Source organism: Trachypithecus francoisi, unplaced genomic scaffold, assembly GCF_009764315.1.
Source record: "Trachypithecus francoisi isolate TF-2019V2 unplaced genomic scaffold, Tfra_2.0 Lachesis_group12, whole genome shotgun sequence".
Lineage (NCBI taxonomy): Eukaryota > Metazoa > Chordata > Mammalia > Primates > Cercopithecidae > Trachypithecus > Trachypithecus francoisi.
Window position 1 is genome coordinate 108,068,293 of NW_022681457.1, and position 20,796 is coordinate 108,089,088.

At 59.2% G+C, this 20,796-nt stretch overlaps 2 protein-coding genes across 3 annotated transcripts; one reads left to right on the forward strand and one right to left on the reverse strand.

The window, feature by feature from the left end:
• Positions 1–250: 250 nt before the first annotated feature.
• On the reverse strand, positions 251–11,798 carry LOC117093239 (chloride channel protein ClC-Kb-like). Of its 2 annotated transcripts, XM_033228148.1 has the most exons (19): positions 11,650–11,795; positions 10,937–11,043; positions 9,868–9,996; positions 8,915–9,043; positions 7,581–7,720; positions 7,204–7,281; positions 7,042–7,120; positions 6,389–6,514; positions 5,935–6,019; positions 5,720–5,821; positions 5,020–5,104; positions 4,570–4,743; positions 4,077–4,146; positions 3,812–3,922; positions 3,206–3,419; positions 2,038–2,171; positions 1,594–1,682; positions 987–1,070; positions 251–336 (listed from the first exon to the last, which is right to left on the reverse strand). In XM_033228148.1, exons 2-19 carry the CDS (start codon positions 11,034–11,036, stop codon positions 313–315), a joined length of 1,953 nt encoding a protein of 650 aa, XP_033084039.1. In that variant the 5' UTR covers positions 11,037–11,043; positions 11,650–11,795; the 3' UTR covers positions 251–312. The 2 variants fall into 2 exon arrangements, with proteins under 2 accessions (XP_033084039.1, XP_033084040.1); XM_033228149.1 differs by lacking the exons at positions 251–336; positions 987–1,070; positions 1,594–1,682; positions 2,038–2,171 and adding an exon at positions 2,589–2,849 and having other exon boundaries at positions 11,650–11,798.
• A 3,529-nt stretch (positions 11,799–15,327) lies between these two features.
• On the forward strand, positions 15,328–20,552 carry LOC117093580 (protein FAM131C-like). Its single transcript, XM_033228887.1, has 5 exons — positions 15,328–15,420; positions 15,798–15,888; positions 18,267–18,449; positions 18,714–18,824; positions 19,610–20,552. The coding sequence occupies exons 1-5, from the start codon at positions 15,328–15,330 to the stop codon at positions 19,888–19,890; spliced, it is 759 nt and encodes a 252-aa protein (XP_033084778.1). The 3' UTR covers positions 19,891–20,552.
• Positions 20,553–20,796: the final 244 nt, after the last annotated feature.

Consider the following 20,796-nt stretch of genomic DNA (forward strand, 5'->3'; position numbering starts at 1 on the left):
TAGAGCCTGTGCCACCCCACTGCACAGATGGGATCACTGAGGCAGAGAGGGGCAGGCTGGCCACTGGCCAGGAAACAAGATAGGGGAGCCAGGACCAGTGGCCAATCTGGGCCAGGAAGGGGGACTCATCAGTATCCTCTGAATTCCCCCAGGTTTGGATGGGAGCATGCTAGTGTCCCACCCCCCCCCACCTCTCCAGCCTTCTCAGGCATGGGTCCCCTGCTTTGTTCTGCCCCCGGGACCCCAGTACCTCCACCCAGGACACGCAGCCCACAGCTCTGCCCCGCGATGTCACGAAGAGGGACTGAAGGTTCAACAGCTTAAGAGGTTGTGTGCCTGGATGGGGGATTGTTAGGAAACACTGGAGGGTAGAAGGCACCCAGGCCACCTTCTGGCCCACCCTGCCACGCCTCTGAGCCAGGAAGAGGGGCCGGGCCTGATGTGTGTGGGAGGCAAGAGAGCCAGGCCTGCAATGTCCAGTGTGGCCACTGGGGGATGCCAGAGTCCATGCAAGGGTCTGGGCGAGGCCGCAGGTGAACAGGACCCACTATTCAGCACCCTCCAGCAGCACAGAGTGAGCAGGGCCATCTCCAGGTTCCCTGTGGGCCTCTGCCCCTTCCCCGCCCATGTGCCAGGCTCTGTCTCAACTGGCTATATAATTTGTCCAAGATCATACAGGGGGAATGTGGTGGACCTGAAATTGAAACGCACGTGTGCCGTGGTGCAACTCCACTGTCTTTCTCCACCCAGAGACTTCCATTTGCCAAGCCCCCTACTTCCTTGTCTCTCTGCATCATCCCTGCAACCCTGGCAGTGAGGGGCGACAGGGCAGGAGCTGCCCTGCCCAGACTGCTGATGAAGACACAGGCCCAGGAGGGGCAGGAAGTAGTATAAGGTGGGCAGGGCAGGTTGGGAGGGGAGGCTGGAGCCTGAGCTCTTGCCCTGCCCCAGGGGCCTCATGCGTCACACTCCCCAATATTTGTTACCTGGTGCATGGTGGTCTCTGAGAATAGCGTCAGGGTCACTGGTTCCGTGGGGCAGCCCCCAGCCAAGATGTCCTGGAGACACTGCTGGCTTTCTTGGCCTGGTCTCTGCTGGGGAAGATGTGACCTTGGGCCCCAGGACAGAGTCCAGAGGGAGTCAGGGAGGACCCTTAACCCCAACAGATACACAATCAGGCAACCTGGGCCACCCAGGCGTAGAAGACTCATGGAGGATGCCCAAGGCTCGGTGGACTCCCCAAGAAGCCACACTTGGGTCCTGGCTTTATAAGCTGTGGCTCAGCCAAGCAGGAGACTAGGGCTTGAGTGACACAGCATCCCACTTATTCATGAGGGCAAGCATCATAGACCTGGTGGGAGACCCTCTCTCCCTATCATCTCCCTGCCAAGAAGTGGAGCATGAGGAGGAGCCCAGGGGCCTGAGCCTGCAGTGTCCACGTGACCATGGGAAACTCACTCTGGGCTAGGGTTGTGGGTGCAGGGCCGGCCTCCCCAGGATGCCTCTCTCAGACCACCTCTCCCTCAGGAGATCAGCGGGTCCCTCCCCTCCCATCCCTGCTGACCGATCCCCACGCCCCTCAGGAGTACCTACCTGGTGTCCTGGAGCCCAGGAAGTTGGCTCAGCCTGGAGGGCCTGCACCAGCTGGGCCCTCTGCACGATGCCCACCAGGATCTGGGACTCTGGCAAGTGGAGAGGGAGAGGTAGGAAGGCACATTACGAAGAAACAGGCCTGTAGGGAAGCTTCTGGAAGACCCTGGTGGTGTCCCCATGCTCCTACCCCAGCAGCTACCCAGGTGCCTTACAAGCACCCGGCTGACTCTCTTTAGACATGTCAACCACCCCAAGGGAGTGTGGCCATGATTTCCATTTTACTGATGAGGAAACTCAGTCTCACGTGAAGTGAATTGCCCAAGGTCACATGGTTGGTTGCTAAGTCACAGAGCCTGGATGCAGATCCTGTCTGCCTGACAGGTCCAAGAAGGAGGCAGAGGGCATCCCCCACCCCCGACTTCCTCCTCCCTTCCGGCTGGGCACCTGTGCTCTCCACCAGGGGATACTCGGCCACGTCTGTGGAGGTCACGACCTTGACCACCTCCTCCAGCGGCGTGTCCTTGGCCAGTGTGGTGATGCTGCGGTTCATGAAGTGCTCCACCCTCATGCGGTGGGAACTGCAGGCAGAGGGGCTGCCATCAGGTCCCGAAGTTGGGGATGTGAGACCCAGGCCGGCAGGAGGATCTTGGGGGAGCTTTGCTAGAACCGGGGACCCACGGCTCTGGAGTGTGGGCAGGGCCGGAGAGGTTCGTGGAATGAGGGATTCCTAGAACCCACGGTGAGAGGAAACCTGGGGACCACATTACTGATGGCCCCGTTCCTAATTCCCGGCCCCCTGGACCCCCATGTCCCCCAGACCAGCTCCACTTGGGTCTTGTCCCAGCTTGGGTCTGTCCCACACCCACAGAGCTGTGAGATGACGGAAAACCAGTATCTGCCAGGTGCTCAGTGACTGGCCATCACATTAATGGATAACAAGATTGGAGTACAGACCCAGCAGCCTTCCCTGCATAGCTCCATTTGATTATAAAAGGGTATGTCACCCCCAAGGAAAAACTTGGAAGTTTGGAAACCACTGGTATAAATAGCCCCGTTTTCCAGATGGGGAAACAGGTTCAGAGCAAGGCAGCAGCTTGCTTGTGTTTAGAGTGGGGCCTCCAGCTCAGGGACTCTCAGAGCCTCCTTGGTCTGCTTCTCTGGGGCCAGAAGCTGCTCTGGTCCTATCTGGTTGAGTGAGGACCTCAAAGCCCATTTCCATTCTCGTTCCACCTCCTACTCCCAAAGTCCCAGCAAGGACAGTAGAAGTGGGGAGAGGGGAGGAGACCTCTCAAATCTGGTGCCGACTCTCCGTGTCACCTGGAGCAAGACATGGCACCTCTCTGAGCCCCGGTTTCCTCAACCTGTACAGGGGGCAATACTCATCCTCCTGCTGTGGAGCCCTGCTGACCCCTAGACAGACACTGAGGCCACAAGGCCAACGACTTGCCCAAGGTCACTCGGGGCACTGGGGAGAATGGAGACCAGAGCACGGCTGTGTGTCAGCCCCTCCCAGCCCCCATGTCCAAGGTCATCTGTGGTGGCATTTCTCCACCCCCAGCCAAGCCCAAACACTGAGACCCCCTTCAGCCAGCCTGAGGTGCGCGCCGCTCACCCGATGTTGCGGCCCAGAATCCGTGGCAGGTATGGCAGCTTCTTGACAATGATGGTGCCATCGTAGAAGGAGGGCTGGCAGCTCTGTGCAATGGCGTTGGCTGCCAGCACCGCCATCAGCACGGGCAGTGCATGCACTATCTGGCCGGTCAGTTCAAAGGCCAGCAGCGCCGTGGAGATGGTGTGGGTCACAGCCCCTGAGAAGGCTGCAGCCCCTGCAGGGACAGAGCCACACAGTTTGGCTCAGGCCAGGAGCCAGGGGCCAGGGGCCAGGGGCCAGCCTCATGTGAGGGCATAACTAGCCTGGCTGTGGTCGGGGCCTAAGGCGGGAATTGTAAGAGGCCATAGCCTGGGCACTGTGAGAAGCACCACAAGGCCTGGGCTTGTGAGAGGAGAGGGATAAGGGAGGCCACAGGGCTGGGGACAGGACAGGAACCATGAGGGGGTGATGGGCCCCGGGGAATGGTGGGACTTAGGAGGGACAGACCCCCATAATGGATGGGGGGTTCACTGGAGAACTCAGTGCCCTGGGGAACCATCAGCCAGTTCTCCAGGTCCAGCCCAGCCCCACGATGCTGCCCACCCAGCAGGGCGCTGACCCACTCACCTGCCAGGGCATATCCCCCGGGTGTGATGGGATTGGTAATCCCTCCAGCCACGATGCCCTCAGGGAAGATGAAAGAGAGAGTCTCCCCAAAGAGGCGCCCGATGGCAGCTCCTGGCCACAGACTTAGGGTGAGGGGAAGCCAGGCTGACCCGGCCTCCACAACCCTCCATCCCTGAGGACCATCCTCAGTACCACCCGGAAAAAGGTGAACCAGGATGCATGGCCCTGTCCCGAAACTCTCAGAACCTCAGGACTCCAGACTCACCATAGATGAAGATGGGCATGAAATACCCGGCAGGGATGGGGATGGTGGTGGCCAGAATCAGCATCCAGAACTGTGGAAGTGGGGAGCCCAGGGCAGAGGTTAGAGGCTGCTGGGCAAGGCATTGACCAGGGAGGACAGGACAGGGGACAGGGAGTGTCCAAGAGAGAAAGAGGGTGCCGGCCATGCACCCATTGTCAGAGTCTGGCATTAGGGGAGGGTCCTCACCCTGAGAAATGCCCACTCTATGCCTGGCACTGTGCCAGGTACATTCCTTTCTTCCTCCTCAGCCTTCCCAGGAACCACCCCACTTTAAAGATGGGAAGAGTGAGGCCCAGAGAGCTGAAGTCACTTGTCCAGGACCATGCAGTGGGCAGGGAGCACATCAGGAAGTGTGGGTGGAAGGCCTGGGCTCCATGCCGCCAGCTGCGAGGAGGCACCCCCTCCCCACCAGAGCTGGTCCTGGCTCTGTGCACACCTGGGACCGGAGGCCCACCTTCATAACCAGGAAGAAAGCAAGGGTCCCAAAGATGGTGAACTGCGGGTGGTACCATTCCCACCACAGGTGCTGGGGGTCAAGCTCTTCAGGCCAGGGTGGGCTGGAGTTCCGGGTCATCAGCCCCCAGGCGTGGCTGTCGAACAGCGAGTCCAGATGCTGCTTCATGGACAGCTGTGGCAGGGCAGGTGGGAACTGGACATGAGGGGCCCCGAGTGGCAGACCCCAGCCGCCCCCGCACTGCCTAACCCTGCCTGGAATCCTCCTCTGCCACTTCCCACTAGGGGGCCTTGGGCAAGGCTCTGACCTCCCGGAGCTATGGTCTCCTTATCTGTAGAATGATGCCCAGGTGTTGCCCCTGTGGGGTGCTGAGGGGATTACGTGAGACACATGTAAAGGGGAAAACAAATGGGGGTTCCCACTCTTGCCACCCCACTTAGGGCCCCTTACCCGAGAAGCTAGGAAGCGGCCTGCGCTTGGCGGGTAGGTGATGGAGGCGAGAGCCAGGGTGGCCAGGGCGGAGTACACAGGCTTGCTGCAGGGGGTAGGTGAGCTCTAGGGCTGGCCCTGCCTTTCCCACATCCCCAGGAGAGGGACGCAGGGCCTGGCCCAGGCAGCAGCAGAGCAAGGACTGGGGAGGAGGAAGGGCGGGAGCAGGGAACATGGCCCCCTCCAGGGGGTGGAGCCCATGAGGTGAGCCCCTCACTACTGGGTATGACTGAGGTCAGAGGAATCACACAGGAGATTAAGAGGAGAACTGGGGCACAGGCACGCTGGGAGGGAGGACAGAGTGGGCTGTGCCGGGGCAGGCCATGTGCATCTCGGGGCAGGAGGGCTGGCCAATGCTAAGGCCAACACCAGGGGCCACACAAGATTTGAAGGGGCAAGGGTTTAAGGCTCAGTGAGGGGGTAGGGGTTTGCTGAGAGAGTGTAGACTGAAGGAGGGATGGGAGTTCAATGGGGGGTTCGTAGCCCAGTAAGGAAGGGGGGACAGTGACCATGGGGACTTGGAGAGGGGTGATAGGTGCTCCATGGGCTAGGGAAGGATTTAGGGGCTCAGTTGGAGGATGGGGGTGGGGCTTTCTACATAAGGTTTGGAGTCCACAAGGGGCTCGCTGAGAGGTCCCCAGCCCCTAGGCCCGGAGCCTACCTGGTAGCCAGCAGTTTGGAGCTGAACCGATTGTTCTTGATGAAGCTGAGGAAGGTTCGCTGACAGAAGAGGTAAGCACAGCTCAGGACGCCACAGATGCCACTGGGGGGGTGGAGGGAGGTAAGACCAGAGCCTGACCCCAGTGCCAGGGGTCGCAGTCCAGGCCTGGGGTGAATGCTATACTGGACTCTCAGGAGCCCAAGGCACCCACTCACCCCAGTGCCACAAAAAAGAAGATCTCTGGCAGGTCGAAGGGAACGTCCACCCGGAAACTGGTCTTGTAGAGGGAGGTGATGGTCTCTGGGGAAGGAGAGCGGTGGGGAGCCGAGATGGCGCTCCCACCCCACCCAAACACAAGTCCCAGACTAACAGTCCAGGGTGGAGCGGGTGCCAGGTCCTGACCCGGAATGTGTGTCCTGGCATTCCAGGCCCCCACAACCAGGCTCCTGCCTCCCTACCCAGCCTCATCCCTTCTACCCTCAGGGCTCCTGTCCTTCATGTTCAGCACAGGTCAGCCCCTTCTATCCTCCCAGAGAGGTGGGAACAGGGAGGAGGAAAAAGAGGGAGAGAGAGGGAAGAGGAGAGCAAGGGGTGTACACAGCGGGGAAGGGAGGGCCCCTCACCCCAGCACCCAGGTAGGGCCAGGGTCAGGCAGCCCAGGGGGCTCACCCTGCTCGCTGTTGAAGACCGCCAGGAGCCGGAACATGAAAGCCCCGCAGGTGGCCGCAAAGAAGCCCCTCCAGTAATCCCAGACAGAGAAGTGGGAAGACATGACCTCAATGCTGAACAGGACGCCTGGGGGCGACGCTGATCTCAGGTGGGCCCCCCACCCCCACCCACCTGTGGCTGTAGGGCCCCCTCCCCATGTCACCTCCTCCCTGACCCATCTGTCCTGCTCTCCTACAGCCTGGACAGGGACAGACAGGAGGGGAGGGCAGGGCATGGGCCCTGGGCTGGGAGGAGCCCGCTGCCCAGTGACCCGTCCAACCTGGAATGCAGGTGTGCGTCCTCTCACTATCGGGTGGGAACTGTTTGATTCCCATTTTACAGAGGAAGAAGCTGGACTCAGAGAGGCCAAGGGGCCAGTGGATTTCAAACCCAAGTCTATGTAATGTTACCCTGAAGCCTCTCAGCTCTACCCAACCATGCCCCCCACTACCCGCCCCCGCCGCCTCCGGGGGTGGCTATACCCAAGGCGGGGCTGAAGTAAGAACTAGAATGAGACCCACCCCCTCCTCCAGGCTCTCAGCTGGGCCGAGAGAACCCAGGGTGTGAGGGGAGGAGCTTGAGGGACCTGGGGGCGGGGCATGAGGAGGTCTCACCACTGAAGGGAGCTGCAAAGACTGTGGCCACGCCCACTGCCGCTGCTGCCACCAGCATTTCGTTTTGCTTGCTTTTGTTCTGGGGGATCCGAATCCGGGGCTCAGCGTCAGCCCCCTCCCTCCCCACTCCCAGTCCTCCAAGGAAGCCCCCGAGTCCCTAACCTCAGGCTCCCCGATGGTCGTGGTGCGCACACGGCCCAGGTAGGCAGCCATCATCACAGACAGGTGAACAAAAGGGCCCTGCAGAGGGAAGGGTGGGCCCAGGGCCCAGGTGAGGGCAGCACAGACAGCCTCATCCAGAGGCAGCTTGGCTTCCCCACCACACCCCGTCCTCCCTCTCTCCAACCCCCAGGTCTGTCCTCAGATGGCTTTTGTCACACTCTGGGGACCTGGCCTGGCTCTTCCCCCAAGACTGAGCTCCCTGAAGGCAACCACTGGCCTGAGTCTGCTCTGATCCAGCTTTGGTGGGGTGATGGGGGACAGGCTGGGGCAGGGTTGGGTGGGTGGGGTGCCTGGGGTGCCCTCACCCCTGCCCATACCACTTTGCCCAGGAAGAGGGTGCTGCCAGTGGCCAGCGTGCAGGAGAGGCCCACCACCTTGGCCCCAAAGTTCTTGATATCCAGGTAGTCCTCCAAGATCACACCCGCCAACATGGTCTTCAGCTCCGGGATTCCAGAACCTTAGCCAGAGAGGACAGGAACAAGAAGGGGACAATCTCTAGATTAAAACTCTCGGCTGGGAGCAGTGGCTCACGCCTGTAATCCCAGCACTTTGGGAGGCCAAGGCGGCCGATCATGAGGTCAGGAGTTTGAGACCAGCCTTGCCAACGTGGTGAAACCCCATCTCTACTAAAGACACAAAAGATTAGCTGGGCATGGTGGCAGGTGCCTGTAATCCCAGCTACTCGGGAGGCTGAGGCAGGACAATCACTTGAACTTGGGAGGCGGAGATCGTGCCATTGCACTCCAGCCTGGGCAACAAGAGCGAAACTCCATCTCAAAAACAAACAAACTCTCAACACTCTACCCGCACGGAGTTTTCACATTAGGTTTTTTTTTTTTCCTTTGAGACAAGGTATCACTCTGTTGTCCAGGCTGAAATGTAGTGGTTTGACCTTGGCTCATTATAGCCCTGAACTCCTCAGGCTCAAAAGTGATCCTCCCACCTTAGCCTCCCAAGTAGCTGGGACTAGAGGCAGGCACCGCCATACCTGGCTAACTTTTTGTTGTGGTGGTTTTTTTTTTTTTTGTCATTTTTTTTAGAGGCGGGGCTTCACCATATTGTCCAACTTGGTCTTAAACACCTGGGATCAAGTGATCCACCCACCTCCCGAAGTGCTGGGATTATAGACTGTTACTGCACCTGGCCCTATTATGATCACACAGGACCCTCAGAGGTTAGGATGCATAAACTCATTTTGCAGATTTGGATGCCAGAGTCAGAGAGAGAATGCGAGTTATCCATGTTCCTCCCACCGGGCCTGGCAGATGGCTGTGTCAGGATGGGGGAGCCCTGAACAGATTCTCAGGCCACCACTGAGTGAGTCTGGAGCTCCCTCTGCTGGCCTGGAGCTGGAGGCAGGGCTGAGCGCCTGGGGGAGCTGTGTCTCCTCCACGGGCCCCTTCCTGGCACCAGCACAGGCCCCGCAGTGGAATCTCCTTCCAAGAAGCCCTTGGAAAGCCAGTGGAGCCAGCAGTGACCTAAGAGTCAAGATCTGGCCTTCTTGCTGTGTGCCTTCAGGCAAGCCACATAACTCTTCTGGGCTTTCGTCTGAGACATGAGGCTGCTGCTTCCCGATTCTCCCCATCAGAAGCCCCCTGGGATCTGAGAAGGTTTTGGCCAGTGGGGACTGGTGTGGCGACCGTGGACTCACCTCCAGAGGAGGGCGTGATGCTTTGGGAGAAGCCCGAGGAGAAAGAGATGAGGGCCACAGGGTATACAGTCCAGGAGAGATACCGGAGCAGGTGGCTGTCCCCAATCTCCCGGTACAGCCACTGGTGCGCTGGGGACAGTCAGGTATCAGGGAGGCACCCACAGCCTCTGCAGCCCTCGGGGCCAGACACTGTGGTGCCCACTTACTGACCAGTCAATGGAGTCATGAAGAGGGAAGACCCAGGCCACCCAGTGAGGGGAAGACCCCCAAGAAGAGGCAGGAGTATGACCCTGGGTCCATATCCCAGGTTTACCACTGCCTAGCTGAGTGACCGTGGGCAAGCCACTCAGCCTCTCTGAGCCTCAGTTTCCCCATCTGTCAAGTGGGCTAGTGATGGGCTCTCCCTCAGGCTCACTGAAGACTAAAGAGGGCCACTGAGAACTAAATGACACAGGTGTGAAGCACCAAACACCTGCTTGTAGGTGTAGTAGGTCCTGCTTCCGGCAGCTGAGGGTCTCCAGAGAAAGTGTCTTAGACCCTTCCTGGCCCACACTCCCTCTTCCAGGGAGGCCTCAAGGTGGAGGCAGGCTGCTGAGGGAGCAGGGGGAAGGAAGCTCCAAGTTTGGTGATCTAGGCATGTGTCCCCACTCCTGCCCCAGGCATGGAGGAGGGAAGGAGAAGGAACAGGGTGGCTGGAAGACGAGGCAGAGAGCTCAGAGGAGGAAGGGCTCTTGGGAACATTCAGGCCTCTCTCCCTTGTGCAAATGAGATGACTGAGGCCCAGAGAGGGGCAGGAGCCTCCCCAGGATCACACAGCAAGTCAGGAGTGGAGCCAGAGCCCTCCCCGCACCCAGATCTCTCCCTGCACCACTGCACCTGGCGGCCCATCTGGCATCCGCAGAACGTGCTTAGAATCCCTTGGCCCAGAGCAGCACCTGCCAGGGAAGAGTTACCTCGGACCACACGCCCGATGGCAAAGTTCATGGCATAGCTGACCAGGGCCATGAGCACCCCGAGGACCATCAGGAAGTACCAATCCTCGCCCAGGCGGAACAGCTTCTGCTTCAGCCACTCCAGGCCACCTGGAGCAGGGCATCGGAGTCCCAGCTTATGTTGGGGCAGGGGCACAGACAGTCCCTTTCCTGGAGGTCTGCTTGGCTCCAGGCAAAGAGGACCCTGATAGTAGAATCTGGGGTAGTCCTGAAGGACCCTGCCTCACACTGGGGGCTGGGCAGAATTTGTGGTGGGTGACAGTGGTGACACAGTGGGTGCCAGGACTGCTGCCCCTGCCGGAAAGCCTTTGACCTGCCCACCTTCTGCATCCCTGCCTGTATTGGGAGGTTCCTGGGGGACAGGGAGTGTGGAGGAGGCTGGCAGCTACAGCTTTCACCTGTATCCCCGCAGGGTCCGTAGCTTAGAGAGCACCAGGGTCTAGCAGACTCCTGCGTGTCCCAGGGCCTGTGGCACAGGTATCCTCTGGGTTCCCAGCAATGCCCCTGGCCAGCTGGCTACCAGCCCAGCCTGGGAGCTAGCCCTCACTGGCTGTGGGCACCAGCCCCTGGGGCTGCACTTAGCCTCCTTCTGGGGTCCCTACTTGCTCTGCCCTGTAGCTGAGGGGACAGTCAGGTTTCAAAGTGAACAAGGCACATGGGGCTCCAAGGAAAGGCAGCAAGTGCAGATTGTCCCAGCCCCTTCCTGTGGCCCCAGCTGTCCCAGCAGCTAACCCCCACGTCCCCTCACTGGCACAGGTAGGTGAGGGAGAGGCCTGGGTGGAGGATGGGCACAGTGACCAGGCCTTGGGCTATATCTCCCGAAAGGCAGAGGGTAGATGCCGGGCCCATCTGACCCACAGACAGTTGGACAGACAGACCCCTTCTCTCCCTGCCACCCAGGAGACTTTGGGCAGTGAGGTCTTGGACAAATGCCAGGAGGAGGGAGGCTCCTGGGCAGGGAGGTGGGGTGGGAGCCGGGCAGGAGTGATGTCCTGAGTGGTCCTCCCGGGGAAGAGGACCTGGCTCTCACCTCGGACGCCTCGGCGGATGCGGGGACAGGGGCCCCACAGCTCCTGCAGAGTCACAGGGTCCCCTGAGGAGCCCTCACGCAACCCCACCAACTCCTCCATCAGGCCCCTGGGGAAGCAGATAGAGGGAGGGACCCGGGTGAGCTGCTGCAAGTTCTCACGCTGCCTCTAGGCCCTTCCAGTGCTCTCCCCACCAAATCAAGAGGAAGGATTGTGCTTTCGTGTGTGTGTGTGTGTGTGTGTGTGAAGTTATCACACTAGGTCTGTGTGTGCCCTCATCCCTGAGGTTCCATCACTGAGGGTGTGTACCTGTGTGTGTCATTTTGTGGGATGGGGGTGGGATTCCTAGGTGTCCCCCTGTGTCTAGCAGCAGACTGGGCACAGGCTGGAGCGTAAGCCCTGCTCAGAGCCCCTTCCCCTTCTGTGGCCACTGCTCCCACCCTTCTGGGTCGCTTGGCACTTCCGCTGCTGGAAGCAGTCTCTGCCCAGGGCTGTGACTCTCTCACTGCAGAGTCCCATGGATGGCTCTGACTCTCCCTGTCCACTGCTGAGCATCCCCCACCCCAGCCCAGGCCACAAAGGCAGGAAAAGCCCAGGCCCAGAAGGCGATCCCTCCAAGGCCACAGTGAGGTGCTGGCTTCTGCCCCTACCACCTCACACTCCGCCCTGCCTGCCTGGCCCTGGCAGGCCCCAGCTCCTTGCAGCGACCCCTCACCTGTCAGTCCTCCTGCTGTGACTGAGCTGGCCCTCCTCTCACAGAGCCTCCAGCTTCCCTGCACCTGGACAGGTGTGTGTTCCAACAATCAACATCCTCCCCCCTTTGCTGCCGGGCCCAGGGTTTATGGCGAACACTTAGAATGTCCTTGAAAACCGACCAGAACTGCCCAGGCCGGAGCAGAGCAGAGCTGCCAAGAGGGAGGGGAGCAGGAACCTCCCCACCCATCACAGCGGCACAGAAGGTGGTGCCCGGCTGTCCTCAGGCTCCTGGGTGCTGCTGGACAGGGGCTGGGGAGAGGGAGCTCACACACACAGCAGGACAGCGAGGGACCATCTGCCAGGGCTGAGGCTCAGGGCTCAGGAGTCTCAGAACTGGACATGGAAGGTTTGGAAAAGCACAGAGGGAGAGGCGAGGAGGCTGGGCAGGGAAGGAGAAGGCAGGCCGGCAAAGGTGAGTGGGGTCAGCATGACCACAGCCCCCTGTGTGCCAGGTAGAGAGTCAGCCTTCCCCAGATTAATTACCCTGAGTGCTCACGGAAATCCCACGAGGCAGGCAGTGTGATCCTGTTGTAGAGAAATGGCGTCTCAGGGAGGCGAGGCTGCCTGTGCAAGATCACAGAGGCCGAGGCAGAACCGGGATTTGGAGGTTTGCCTGGCTCCAAAGCCTGCAGGCTGTGCCGCACGGTCCTGTCCTGATGACCCATCTTGTCCAGGGCTGGCGAGGAGGCCGACACCTGGGGCAAGGCAGTGAATTGGGGTCAGGAACTTGGACTCGAGCCTTGTGTCCAGACCCTCCAGGCTCAGGAAATGCCTCTCAAAGCACACGTCCAAGAGCCAGCGGCTCTGTCTGGGGACTTCTGGGTAATTCCACAGACTTTGTCCTACCCTAACAGAGGATGGGAGCACAGGTGTGAAGGGACATGGCGAGAAACAAGCATGTGCCCTGTGCCTGCTTCCAATCTGCAACTCAAGTCCTCCTCCCACACCCTGTGAATGGGGAGAGCATCGCCATTTTGTAGATGATCAGAGAGGTGGGTCACTCATCCAAGGTCACACAGCAGAGGCTGAACCCAGCCCTCCACTGTGCAACTCTTTCCCTGCCTGAATCTCCTCCAGCTCCTGAGGCTGAACCAGGGCAATGGTTTGGGCACAGAACAGAAGAGTTGTGTCTGATGCCACTTTTGGGCAAGAGGTTGGGGGCAATTGCCTCCACTCCTACCCAGACAAAGCCACCCTCTGAATAACATCATGGCCCTTGAATGATTGTTAAAATCTGGGACCCTGGGCTGCCCTCTGCCTCTAGATGCCAGGCAAGTCAAATCAAAATCGAAGGTGTGTGTTGTAGGAGGTGGGACCCGAGCCCCCCTTCACCTTGGCCACCCCGACCTGTTGACTCTGCACAGCACCAGAACTGGCTGCCCTGTTGACATCCTAACCCGCAGTGTCTGGTCTGGGGCAGCTGCTGGCTACGGTCCCACAGCTGGCACCGCACTTTCATATCCACCCCCACCCCCCAGCCCTGTGAACACCAGGAGGCCGAGAAGAGCGCAGCCAGGGGCCGCAGGGCCCAGTGCAGGTCCCTCCCAAACCCACTGCCTCCACATCAGCCCTAATTTCTCCCCTTACACATCAGTCACCTGGCAGCAGTAGCGGGGGCTCAGTAGAGCGACAGCAGGGGAGAACCCAGTGTGGCTCTGGGACCCTAATGCCAGCACCTCTGTTTCCTCCTCTGTCAAATGAGCTGAGCCTGAGACCTGGGTCTCTATCTCATGACAGGATAAGGGCGGGAGTCGGGCGCCCAGGACCCGCACAGCCCCCTCGCCTCAGAGCAGCTGAGGACAGGGGATGGGGGACAGGGCACCCTGAAAGAGACAGGGCGGGTATTGGTGGGAGCGGGGCGGTGCAGAGAACCCACATGCAGAGGTCACTGAGTCCCCACACTACTTTGCAGCCTGGCAGGTGACATGAAGCAGGGTCCCCTGTCCTGCTTTTATTCCAACAGTTACACCCCCACTGTCAGGTGCCTAGGAGGGGAGGGAGGCTCTGGTTATTCCTGACTTCCCAGAGGATCTGTGGGGACAGCTGGGGAGCTAGCAGATCCCCCATCTCCCACCACTCCCCAAGACACAGGCCTTACCAGCTCACCCCCACAGCCCCTTCCCATGCCTTACCTGGTCCCGCTGTCTTCAGCGAGAGGGGAAGGGAGTTTGAAGAGTGAGGAGTGCTGGGGGTTCTTTAGGAATGCCAGGCTCCCGGAGTCTGAGGGTGGCTCCAGAAACCCCAAAGGTTCCAGGCAGTCTCTGACTGGGACCAGCTCCAGGTGGAGGGGATCTGAGTGTTTCCTCAGTGACCACGTCCCTTCCCCTTCGCTTGGCCACCCCATGCCAGGCGCCTTGGGGTCCCAGCCCAGGTGGACTGGCCTGTGAGCTGAGGGCCCACCAAGCACGGGACAGAGGACGGAGAGGAAGAGATGCCTGCTAAGGTCATCCTGAGAGGCTGGGGCCGACACAGCCCTCTGCACATCCGATGAGAAGGGATGCTGGAGGGAAACAGTGGTCATGACAAGGTTCTGAAAAGACAGGAGATGCGGGGCCGGGCACAGTGGCTCATGCCTGTAATCCCAGCACTTTGGGAGGCCGAGGCCAGCAGATCACCTGAGATCAGGAGCTTGAGACCAGCCTGGCCAATTTGGCAAAGCCCCGTCTCTACCATAAATACAAAAATTAGCTGGACAGGGTGGTGCACACCTGTAATCCCAGCTACTTGGGAGACTGAGGCAGGAGAATTGCTTGAACCCGGGAGGCAGAGGTTGCAGTGAGCTGAGATCGTGCCACTGCATTCCAGCCTGGGTGTGATTCTGTCTCAAAAAAAAAAAAAATAACAAAACAAAAAGATTAAAAAAAAAAAAGACAGAAAATGTTTGGGCTGCTGGGGTGCTGACAGCCCAACTCGGTGGTCAGGCGACAGAGGGGAGAGATTGCAGGAAAAAGTCCTGAGCCCAGGAGATGTGGCGGCAAGTATGATGCTGCGAGATGCTTCCAGGCTGATGGAGCGGAGAGGGCACGGTGATGCCGCAGCAGAGAAAGCAAGGCCCCGGAGGGGAGGGCAGGGATGGGAGCCAGTACGGGATGGATGGGCAAGAAGGTCTTGGGTGCAGCAGGCACAGCTCTTCCTTTGTTGCAGAAGGAAAAGGAGGTGATGTGAGCAAAGGCGCAGGCAGGGTGGTGATTTGGGGTAGAAAGAATTAAAAAAAGAAAAAAAAAAGAATTCTCCATCTAGATATATTTGGAAGATGTCGCACAGAGTCCCTAGAGGCCCCACATCCTGGTGCATAATTTCCACTCTTGCTCCAGGGTCTGTGGCATGAACCCACTGGGTGATATAATTACCTTCTCCCCAGCGGCCCTCACCTCCTTCTAAGCACCGCACTCAGCTCTTAGCCTCCATTATGTTATTTAGGCCTCACCACAACTCGTGAGGTGAATGATATTGTCACCATTTTGCAGAGGAGGAGACATGTTCAGAGCTGTTAGGAATAGGCTAGGGATACCAGCTGGGAAATGGCAAAGTCAGAGCCCACACCCAAGCCTGCTCTATAAGCTGCACTGGCTACCTCTCCTCCCAGCACCACTGTCACCCCCTCCTTCTTACTCTGCATGCCAGGGGACACCAGAGCATGACCCATGAGAGGGCAGACCCCGACCTCACGGAGCACCAGAAGGCTGACCCCCATCCCCACCCAGAGCCGCAGGACTCGGGCCATCTGCTGGCACAGCGTGCCAGGGCCTGCCTGATCCTCTCTCTCCTCTTGTTTTAGGACAAATAGATGGATTTCTGTTGGGATCCTTGGCAGGTCAGTGCACTGTGTGTCCCCCAGTCTAGCCAGCCCCAGCTGACACCATCGCCCCTCTATCCCCTGTGTCCCGCCCAGGCACACAGTCCCACCAGCCCTAAGACAAGAATCTGATGCAACAGTGGGTAGGGGTGGTCCTGTGGGAGTTGGTAGAATCTTTCTGGCTTTAGTTGCCCTGTCCTTGCCCCCTGGCCAGAGGACCTGGTGGGCTGGGAGACGGGATGGGTGGTACTGGAGGGATGTTGGCCAGCAGTGTGGCCCACCCTGCTCAGCCCTCCTGCCCCTTCCTCCAGAGGTGCCAGACCACCAACAGCTACCTGTCCGACTCCAGGTCCTGCCCCAGCAACTACAATGTGGCAGCCCTGGCCACCTTGTCCCTTGTGGGTAGGTTCTGGCTGCAACTTTCCTGCCCATGGAGAATGCACAGTCCCACCCTAGACCCTGGCTGTGGGAAGGGCACAGCTGAGTTGCAGGTGGGAAGATGGCAGCCCTGTTGGATTCTCCATTTTCTAAATGCCAGCCCTGCTGGATTCTCCATTTCTAAATACCACAGGTCACCGGGGGACCAGTGTCTCAGGGTTCTGCTTCCACGGGTTAAACTGCTGGGTTCTTAATAAGTTCTGAGGGGGTGGGGCAGAGTTTTTCAGATGTCTGTCTGGCATGGTCTCCCTGCCTCTCTGCCAGTGACATCACCTTAATTCAGGTTCCCTGACATTGGCATGACTGTGCAGGTGATTCCCTGGAGACTGGCCCTCAAGAGAAGCCAGCAGTCAGCGGGGGAGGCAGAGCGGGCTGGGAAGGGGCTCAGCAGGAGTCTAGCCCTGCCCACCTGGTCCCACCACAGCTTGGGAGCATGAATAGTACCCCAGAATTGATGGCACACTATGGCAAGAGGCTGCACTATTTTATTTTATTTTATATTTTATTTATTTTATATTTTTTTATTTTATTTTATTTTATTTTAGAGAGACAGAGTGTCACTCTGTCACCCAGGCTGGAGTGCAGTGGTGTGATCTTGGCTCACTGCAACCTCCATCTCCCGGGATCAAGCAATTCTCCTGCCTCAGCTGCCCGAGTAGCTGGGATTACAGGTGTGCGCCACTACATCCAGCTAATTTTTGTATTCTTAGTAGAGACAGGGTTTCACCATGTGGACCAGACTGGTATTGAACTCCTGACCTCAGGTGATCTGCCCGCCTCAGGCTCCCAAAGGGCTGGGATTATAGGCCCGAGCCACTGTGCCCGGCCAGGGGCTGGACTTTATACTCCCCCACTGCTGCCTCACTGGCTGCCCCCGGGGAGGAATTTGCAGCCTCCTGGGCATATCCGGGTGAGGCAGCTCCCATTGGCTCAGGGCGGTTCTGCAGAGCCGTGGTGTGATCTCGGCTCACTGCAACCTTCACCTCCCGGGTTCAAGAGATTCTCCTGCTTCATCCTCCCAAGCAGCTGAGATTACAGGCACATGCCACCATGCCCAGCTACTGTGTGTGTGTGTGTGTGTGTGTGTATTTTTAATAGAGACAGGATGACAGGATTTTATCATGTTGGCCAGGCTGATCTCAAACTCCTGACTTCAAGTGATCTTCCTGCCTTGGCCTCCCAAAGCACTGGGATTACAGGCGTGAGCCACCGCACCAAGCCTTGTCTTTCTTAAATATCATCATTCCTCACATCATGGCTTCGGAGACCCTGGTGACTCAAAGATCTGTGTTGTCAGACTTGGTTAATGACAATCCTGAACCATTGCTGACAGCCCCTCTCCATCTTCCACACACAACTCCTCTCCTCCCAAAGCCCCCAACCCCTCCTCTCTGTCTGCCCAGCCCTTGCCATGTCTGTTGCTGGGTCCCTGCAGTAACCCCTAATCGTCCAACTGGGGTGTCTTTCTAAACAGCTGTGCTAACTGGTCTCTCTCTTGCTCATTACCCTGCTGGGGCTCCCCATTGCACAAGGAGAATATCTGAGCCCTCCACCTCGTTCTCCCCAACCCTGTTCTTGCCCTGATCAGCTCCCCACTTCTCCTGCCGCCCAGTCCTAATGTGGACCCCATGTCTCACCCCAGCTAGTCCTGGACTCATGCCAGACTCTTCCATGCCTTCATCCTCTTCTCATCTCTGAAATGAAACTTCCAGTCTTGCCTCTATCTGTCCAAACCCAACACCCCTTCAAATTCCAATCCAAGGTCCCCTCTTCCAGAAGCCTTCCCTGCCTGCTCCATCTACCCCAGTCTCACCTCCATCACAGCGGGCAGGCTACAGAGATGCTCTCTCAGAATGTATTTAATGGATCATGGAGAAAGCTGGGGACTCATGAGTGGTCCTCGGGTGGATCTCCTTGGGCGGAAGGGTCTGAATTTAGTCAGAAAGGGAGTGAGGGGTGTGGGCGATCTGGGGAAGAAGCACTCAGTGGGCGGGAACATGGACTAGGAGTAGGATGCTGGGAGGAAATGTGGATGCCAGTGGGCGGGAACATGGACTAGGAGTAGGATGCTGGGAGGAAATGTGGATGCCAGTGGGTGGGGGCATTGAGGGGAGGGGGCCGCAGAGCTCAGAGGGTTCAGGGCAGGAGTGAGAAGGAGGCTTTGGAGGGCGGGAAGAGTTAGATGGGTATAGGCCCTTGGGGAGGTGTGGGGCACTGATGGAGACTGTGGCACACTGAGGGAATGTGGGGTACGGGCCACCGGGTGGGCCTGAGGCATGGAGGCCACGCCCTGGGCTGGGTCTTGTGTCAGGACAGTCACCCAGATGCCCTCCATGCCCCAGGGGTGGTGCAGAGCATCAAGGACCACATCACAAAGCCCACGGCCATGGCCCGAGGCCGCGTGGCCCACCTCATCAAGTGGAAGGGCTGGAGTGCCCAGCGGGCAGGCTGGGAGCTGTCCCCAGCTGAGGACGAGCATTACTGCTGCCTCCCGGATGAGCTGTGTGAGGCCCGCTTTGCTGCAGGTCAGTGAGGAGGGGGACTGGCCAGGGCTCTGTGGGGGTGAAGCTGGGACCTTGGGGTCCCAGATCACTGCATGGGCATTGTCTGGGCAGGAAAAAATAATAGCAAAGGGTGGGGGGCTGTTAAGTGAGCATTCTTGACCACTGGGGCGTGGATGGGCAGCGCTGAGAGGCAGCCACCCTCCAGCCTGTCCTGGAGCAGCTTCATCAGGCACTGAGGCTGTCCCCACCCATCCCCCACTGACCCAGATCTCGCTGTCCCCCCAGGGGTCGCTGAGCAGTTTGCCATCACAGAGGCCACACTGAGCGCTTGGTCCTCGCTGGACGACGAGGAACTGCACCCCGAGAACAGCCCCCAGGGCATCGTCCAGCTCCAAGGTACAGCCCAGGAGGTCTGGGGGCGGAGGGGGGAGCAGAGCGGAGCTGAGGCTGGATGCCTGCCCACCACCAAATGCAGTGTGACCTCGGCCAAGCCCCTTCCTTTTCTCAGCCTAAGTTTCTTCATCTGCAAAATGCGGCAGTGATCCTTGCCCTGCCCATTGCCCGGCAGTGCCAGGAGCAGGAAGGAGAGAATGAGCACAGTGGGGGCGGGGAGCGAGTGCTTACCACACTGAGGGCTGTGCACCAGGCATCTCACGGAACCCTCACAGCAGCCCTAGGGAGGGGGTCCTGTTGTCCCCATTTTACAAATAAGGAAACAGAGGCACTCAGAGGTTCAGACACTTACTCCAAATGACACAGTTAGAAGCCTCAGAGCCGGATCTGAAACTTAGCACCAGACGCAAGCAACCGCCTTTCTAGAAGCCCAGGTTACTATTGAGGGCTTCAAGGAGCCTTGGCCCTGGGGGAAGCCTGCACTTAATCCTCCCTGACAGATGGAGAGGGACGGGGAGGGGACAGAGGCCCAGGGGAGCACTGGTTGTCCCAGTTCTCAGAGAGCACAGGCTGGCTCCAAGCCCACTCTTGACTCCTCCGTTTACTGCCTCGAGGAGGAACCTGGGGCTCAGAGGGTTTTGGTGACTTGACCAAGGTCACAACGCTCGCCAGTCACACAGCTGGATTTGGAGGCAGGTCTTCTGCCCCTTGCCCTTTCTCACACCCCCAGAGAGGGCGAAGAGCTGGATTCGGGACGCCATTCCCCCGTCATCCCATTGCTTTTCCAGATCTGGAGAGCATCTACCTTCAGGACAGCCTTCCCAGTGGCCCGTCACAGGACGACAGCCTTCAGGCCTTCTCCTCACCCAGCCTCTCCCCTGAGAGCTGTCCCTCACCTGAGGAGACCCCCAGCACCGCTGGCATCCCGCAGCCCCCCAGCTCAGAGCTGCAGCATCGGCGGCGGCGGCCCAGGCACCAAGGACCCGAGGGTGGGACGCACCTACTGGGCTCCCTCCCCTCCGTGGACAGCGGCTCCGTCTGGGAGGAGGACGAGGTGTTCTATAACTGAGGCGGGGGCTGTGCTGGTCCAGCACCTGCTCACACCATGACCTCGCCTGGTGGGCAGTCCAGGTATATCTGGATCCCGGGGTCCAGGGCAGGGCATCTCTTGACCCCTCAGGTAGGCACAGGGTAGGTGTGGCAGGGATGGGGCCAGCGCTCATCATGGCCTCTCTGTGCCTCAGCCGACCTACCCCAGCAGTGGCAGCCATAACCCCTCCCCCTTCATGACTTCACTCAGGTGGGCACCTTCCCCTGCAGGGTGTCTGCCCTCAGGGAACTCAAGGACTCTCAGAGACACCAGGGCAGCCTGGCCCAGAGGAGCCACAGCCAGGCCCCCAGGACAGCCATGGAGAGAACTGAGACCCACTTAGAGTGGGGTCTGGGAACCCCGTCTGTACCTGGGGCTCAGTCCCTCCCCACTCTCTCTGCGTGTCTGACCCCAGCAAAGGTGGGGTGGCCACTTCTGGTAGCTAAGCCCCTGCTCCCCGGCTGTCCTCACCAGGACGTCTGTCTCTCTAGAGTGTCTGTCTGTCTGTTCCTCCCTCTCTGAACCTGCTTCCTCGGTGTCCCCTGCTCCTCGCCCCCGGGAGCCCATTCTCGCTCCTTGCAGCTCCCTCCCATCTCACTCAAGGTTCTCTGAGGACATTAAAGTGGTGGGTTCACCCTGGTGATCTTGGCCTGGTCTCTGCTGGGAAGATGTGACCTTGGGCCCCTGGACAAAGTCTGGAGGGAGTCAGGGAAGGTCCCTACTGCCAACGCTCACATAGCTGGTCAACCTGCTCCCACCTAGCCAGAGAGGGCCCTTGGAGGATGCCCAAGTCTCTGTGGACTCCTCAGGGAGCTACACTTGGGGACCCAGCTGTTTGAACTGTGGCTCAGCCAAGCAGGAGACTAGGGCTTGAGCGACACAGGG

Excerpts from the sequence above, each read along its gene's own strand:
- LOC117093580 (XM_033228887.1), top strand. The coding sequence starts at position 15,328 with ATGACCCATGAGAGGGCAGACCCCGACCTCACGGAGCACCAGAAGGCT. Across the intron at positions 15,889-18,266 it reads GGCCACCTTGTCCCTTGTGG|GGGTGGTGCAGAGCATCAAG; the intron begins GTAGGTTCTGGC and ends TCCATGCCCCAG. Across the intron at positions 18,450-18,713 it reads TGAGGCCCGCTTTGCTGCAG|GGGTCGCTGAGCAGTTTGCC; the intron begins GTCAGTGAGGAG and ends CTGTCCCCCCAG.
- LOC117093239 (XM_033228148.1), bottom strand. The coding sequence starts at position 11,036 with ATGGAGGAGTTGGTGGGGTTGCGTGAGGGCTCCTCAGGGGACCCTGTG. Across the intron at positions 5,822-5,934 it reads TTCTTTTTTGTGGCACTGGG|TGGCATCTGTGGCGTCCTGA; the intron begins GTGAGTGGGTGC and ends CCACCCCCCCAG. Across the intron at positions 1,071-1,593 it reads CCTGGGCTCCAGGACACCAG|CAGTGTCTCCAGGACATCTT; the intron begins GTAGGTACTCCT and ends CAAGAAAGCCAG.